At 45.6% G+C, this 5,923-nt stretch overlaps 1 protein-coding gene across 1 annotated transcript in view; it reads left to right on the forward strand.

Moving 5' to 3' along the window:
• Positions 1 to 5,923, forward strand: part of CHCHD6 (coiled-coil-helix-coiled-coil-helix domain containing 6) — a 314,058-nt gene that overhangs the window by 260,404 nt on the left and 47,731 nt on the right. The window contains exon 6 of the mRNA XM_019658655.1: positions 2,547 to 2,617. Coding sequence (XP_019514200.1) covers positions 2,547 to 2,617 — 71 coding nt within the window. The remainder of the gene's footprint in view (positions 1 to 2,546; positions 2,618 to 5,923) is intronic.

A 5,923-nucleotide genomic window follows, 5' to 3' on the forward strand; every position in this document is an offset into this window, starting at 1 on the left:
TACTCTAAATCCTCTAAAATTTAGATTATGAAACTTGCTTTATGACCCAGTTTTGATAAATCTTCCATGTGCCCTTAAAAAGAATGTGTGTTCTGTCAATGGGTATAGTATTCTGTGCTTTTCAATTAGGTTAAGGTGGTCATGATATATTCAAATTTTCTGTATCATTACTGATTGATGGGTTTATGGTTTCTTTCTGAGATCACTTTCCTTCTCACTAAGGAACTAATTTAGTGTTTCTTTTAGTGCAGCTTTGCTGGTTATAAATTCTATTTTTAATTGTCTGGAAATATATCTTGAAGAATATAGCAATTCTTTCTTTTTTGGCTTTTTGAAGGTATCTTTACATCCTCATTTGATATCTGTTTTATCCCGGAGAAGTCAGCTGTTGATATTATTATTATTCTTTTGTAGTAATTTCTTTTTTTCCTCTGATTTTCAGATTTCCTCCTTCTCTTAGTTTTGTTTTTGTTTGTTTTTACCAGTTTGACTATGGTGCTCCTAGGTGTAAATTTTCCTTTTTTTTTTTTCTTCCATGGGGTTCATGTCTTGGGGTTTGGTGGGGTTTTTTTGTTAGACTTAGAAATTTCTCAGCCATTATCTATTCAAATAAAACTCTGCCCTATTTTATCTTTGTNAAGAACACAGCCAGCATGTGCCAGAGCAAAAGTTACAATGTGGGTCTCTGGACTGTGCAGTCTTTTGTAAGGGCCCATGAATGGGAGGTACACACTGAGTCTCAGAGATCCCCATTAGAGTGTCGCAGAAGAACTTCTGCTCAGAGCTGAGGGAGGGCCCTGATCTGACTCATGTCTGTCCTTACTTACTCCCTTACCCAGGGGAGAGTCAGTTGAATGTCAGACTAGTTGAGGCAAAATCATGATCTCTTGGAGGGAACATCAAAGCTCCAGAACCACACTGGGCAACTTGGAGTGAGCACATACCTGCGGGAGCCAGAGCAGCCTGGCTGTGAGGGGAGGCAAACCCCTATTTATTTCGTGCCTGTTCTGTTGTGTGCTAGGAGCCTACTTTCCCAGCCGCATGCGGCCATCAGAAGGAAGTGTCAGCTATCTCCTCAGTTCAGAGGTGAGGACATGAGCCAGGGAGAAGCAGGGTGACCTGCTCAGACTCACTCAGAAGCTGAGGGTAGAAGGCCTGGCTTTGGCCTCACCCTATCACCTCCCAGAGCAGAATTTCCACACCTATGGTTCCTGTCTCAGGTGTGTTACCTCAGGCACGCCCTTCCATGTTTGCCTCCCATTGGCTTGTCCCTGAGGTCGTGGTACAGGGATGAGGGTGAGGGCTTGGTCCAGGACCAGACTCCACCTTTCATGTCCTGTAGGCCCTAGGGAAGGCGCTTCCTGCCCCATCTTGGTTATCTTCCCTTAAGACAGGTGATGGGGCAAGTTGTTTTCCCTGCCTGGCTGTGATCTGAGATCCTGTCACCTTTTCCGGTCTGTCTAAGGAGGGATTCATTCCCCTAGGAGAAGATGCATGGTATCTGCTGCTGTCTTGTCACCCTCACTGAGGAGGATTGACTGCCAGCTTTGTCTTGGGCTGTCCTCTGGGTGGTTTCATTCTTGAAAATGCTTCCTGCAAGAAGCCATTCTGCTGAGTCGTGAGTCTCACAGTGCTCTGCTTGGAGTGTGGTGGCAGGTAGGGCTAGCAGATGTGTTTCTATTGGTCTCCTCGGGAAACAAGTAGAGAATGCTGGGTTCTGGGCCTGTGTGGTCTGGAGCGACTCATCTCTGAGGCACAGAAAAGTAGAGTGACTTACCCAGAGCCACGCAGTGGTGGGCCTTGGGGTTCCACCCAGCTCTGCCTTGTTGCAAGCCCAGCTGTTCCCCACACCACCCTGGCTCTATACTTTCACACTCACTAGGTAACCTCAGGAAGGACAGAAGTGTATGCCTTTGGAACTGCCTTTCAAGGCTCTGGATGGACAGTGCCATGCCAAGACGTGCTTTGGTCTTGGCAGGCAGCAGGGCACGCACCCAGCTCAGGATCAGACACCTGGGCACTGCCACTTGCTCTGTGACCTTGGGCAAGTCACTTCATCTCTCTGGGCAGCAGAGTCCACCTATAAAATAAGGGTTGTACCAGATCCTGACTCTGCAAACTTTTTCTTTAAAGATGGTAAATACCTTAGGCTCTGTGGGCCATGCAGTCTCTTGCAACAATTCAGCTTGGCCATTGCAGCACAGAAGCAGCCATAGACAATGTGCAAACAAATCCTGAGTATGGACATATTCCAATAAAACTTTATTTATAAAACCAGGTGGCAGGCCAGGTTTTGCTCATGGGTGGTGGGTTACCAACGCCTGAACTAGAGGATCCATATGTCCTTCCATCCTTTGCTCCTCTTGGATTCTATAACTGCACTTGGTCCAGGGTGGAAGCTAGACTCAAGCTGTGGGTCAATCACCAGCCTGCTTTGATGATGACCAAGAAATGAGCGTCTGTCTATTTTTAACGCAGTTGCATCTCGTGAGGGGACCAGAGGGAAACTTCAGTCTATGTAACCGGTTCTGTTTTTTTCTTTGTAGAATGCTGAGATGTATAAACTATCTTCACAGCAATTCCATGAGGCAGCTTCGAAAATGGAGGGCACGATAAAGTAAGAATTTGTTTATTATTTGTAAACTTAGGCTGTAGTTGTAAAAATTCCCACACATGGCTTGAAACCTGCCACCACCTGCATAATTTCAAATTTCTCTAATATCACAGAGGACCATCTGTTACTCAGTTCTCTCACCTGGATCTGAGGCAGCCATTGGTCATTTATAATTGGCCACATCAGCACTACTTCTCCCCTAGCAACCTGGCAACTGGGAGTGGGGCTGCTGCAGACAGGCAGGGCTGTTTCAGGATAGGTGTCCTGCAATCTGGGCCAGGTGCTAGCCATCAGGCCCCCAAGGGAGTCAAGGAAGGGGTGCTGCTGGCCCCCCATTTGTGGAGGTGGTTTTCAGAGGAGTCTGTTCTCTGTGGGTACCCTCACATGCCTGGCCCTGTGCTATAAGCTCTTGCATGATGATACTCAGGGGGACCCCTGCTTTATTCTCAGAAGGACTGGGGCTCAGGGACACTGAGAGCTCACTCAGGTTGCACAGTGCTGAGCTCAGCATTCTGTCCCCTATCTGTCATGCTCCTGTGCTGTCAGGGGAGGCTTCAGAGCCAGGATATCAAGGACAAGAGGTACATGCCATGTGTCCAATACAGACACAGTTTGGGGTGCAGGTCACTGGCGGGTCTGAGGGGTTCCTGTGAGGAAGGGAGAGCCAGGCCTGTGCTCTGGGTCCTTTGTGTGAAGATGGTCTCTGTGGTCCTAGTAAACCTTCATAAAGTGACCAGGGGCTCCAACCAACTCCCTCTTTCTCCCTCACGGGCTTCTCTCTTTCAAGGGTGAGTTGGGGTTACTCTCAGGCAAACCAGTCACAGTGCAGAGTGGTGAGGGTTTGGGTATAGCACCATGAGAAGGAAGCAAGAGGTTTGGGTGACTGGTGTATTCACATTGCTTGTGAATACAGCTGCTGATGAAAACTGTGACAGGACAGGGCAGGACAGGACAGAGATGACATGCATTACAGGCTCAAGGTACACATGGGACACCTGAAGCTGTAGGGAAATGACACCAGATTGTGGTAGAACCGACTAAAGAGTTGGATTGGGGAAAAGAAAACAATTATCTTGAGAGTTCAAGTCCTGGAACAACAGTAGGAGACTTGGAGAAAGAACTTTCCAGCAGGTGGACAGAGGTGAGGAAGGGTCTCGCACCTGCCCATTGGGTTCCCACAGGGCCTGGGTGTGAGTGAGCTCTGTGAGCTGTGTGGACTCTGAGGAATGATATGCCCAGCTGCCCTTGCAGGGTGTGTGTGCTACCCTAATATGCAGACGCTCCTGCCCTCACAAACGAGGGCCTACCGGCTCATCTGTGACTGAGAAATACTCACAATCACAATCAGTAAGAGAAAGGGGATGGGAAGCAATCACACTCCAGAGGTGGATGGGTAACAACCATCTTAGTCATGTGATCCTGGGAAAGGACAAATTCAGGATGTGGCTCCTCACCGTGGCCCACCCCCTGGAGTGTCTGTGGGGCAGTGATGCCATATCCACAGCCTTTTCCCCCTTCACCTGGATCATGGGAACACCTGCTGAGTGGAGGAAGCTCTGGGGAGAAGCCAGGAAACTTTACTGCCTGTGACCATGGCGTTCTGTCACCTGCCATGTGGCCCACCATCCTGACAGTGGGGCCTCCTGGTCCCCTGGCTTAGTGAATTTGACTTTACTGTCATACCCTTTCTCATCCTTGTATCCTCAGAAAGCAAAGGGGAAATGGCATATGAGTATATTTTTAATCTGAGTGAAGGGTTGTTTGCCAAATCCCTAGATAATGATTTGCTAAGCATATTACAAAATGCTCTGCAGGCATTTCAACTATATGCTCTTATTTACTGTTGTTGATTACATTTCACAGATGAAGAACTGAGGCTAGAGAGGTTGTCCACTGTCAAACATGGTTACCTGTCAGACTGGGATCAGGCTTAGCTAAGACTGCTTTGGTGTCACTGTTTTTCACTATTTGTCTTTATATCTTCCCTGTCCCTTGAAGGCCCCATCTGAACATAAGATGGGCTGCAGAATGGAGCAAAGAGTCTGCATGAGCTTTGGAATCCTGAGGACGTGGAATTATACCTCAGCCATGCTTCTCACTGGCTGTGTGCCTTTGGGCAAGTCACTTCACCTCTCTGATTTCCTCATCTATAAAACAGAGAGGAGCAATCCCTTTAAAGCTTTGAGTGAGATACCACATAGAAAGTAGACCTATGATGTCAACAATGTTGTTGGTATAGTGTATCTGTTACTAATAATGACAGTTATTTGAATTACTTTTACAGCACTTAGTTTGACATAGCATGGAACAAATATAATAAATAAATTGAGTTTACTAAAAAAATAAAATTGTCTTTCCCCAAACATAATAAACAGGAAGCAGTGTAGAGTTAGAAATTATTGTACTTAAACATTGGGGGTGGGGGCAGAATCCTTGATTGGGAGGTTTCTTAGATTAGCCAATGATTGTAAATTGCATCATAAATGCCGCCGAAATAAGTGCCAGCTGCTGATAGCAGTAATATTGGAGTTTTCTTCCAAGACAGTGAGCATCTTTCAACAATTGTGAGCAAACTGAATGGTTACTTACGTGGTTAATTAGATGTCCATGTATTCATACATTTATTCATTTAACACATGTGTATAGAATGCCTACTATTTGCCAGGCACCATGCTCTGTGCTGGTGATATAATGATAACAAGATAGCTTCAGTTCCTACCAGCAAGGAGCTTACATTACAGCATTTGGGGAACGACAAATAATATTTTTATTAATTGCACAAAAAGCAATTGCCCAAACAATGACTGATTACAGTAATGAGCTGTGAAAGAAAGACTGAGTCTGAATTAAAAAGCCCATGTCTAAGACCCCTAACCCAGACTTGGAAGTTGGGAAGGCTTCTCCAAGGAAATGACATTTAAGCTGACTTCTGCAAGATGAGAAGTTGGCTACTGGAAGGAGAAAGAACATTTCAAACAGAAGAAGCAGCCTGTGCAAAGGCCCCACAGCAGTAAGTAATTTAGCATATTCAAGAAACTGAAAAGCCAGTGTAGCTGGAGAGGAATGAATGAGAAGACAGATGAGGACAAAGCGGAAAGAAGTCTACAGAAGCCAGACCAAGCAGAACTTTGTAACCATGTTACAGATTTTACTTGTATCCTAAGAGCAATGAAATATCATTTCAGCTTTCTTTCTTACCTGTTATGCATCTAAAGTGTTAGTTTCTCTATAAACACAGTTTTAGCTACACCCTACAAGTTTTGATACATTGTATTTTCATAATAATTCAGCTCAAAAATTTTCTAATTT

This window comes from Hipposideros armiger, unplaced genomic scaffold (genome assembly GCF_001890085.2).
Source record: "Hipposideros armiger isolate ML-2016 unplaced genomic scaffold, ASM189008v1 scaffold_286, whole genome shotgun sequence".
Taxonomy (NCBI): Eukaryota; Metazoa; Chordata; class Mammalia; order Chiroptera; family Hipposideridae; genus Hipposideros; species Hipposideros armiger.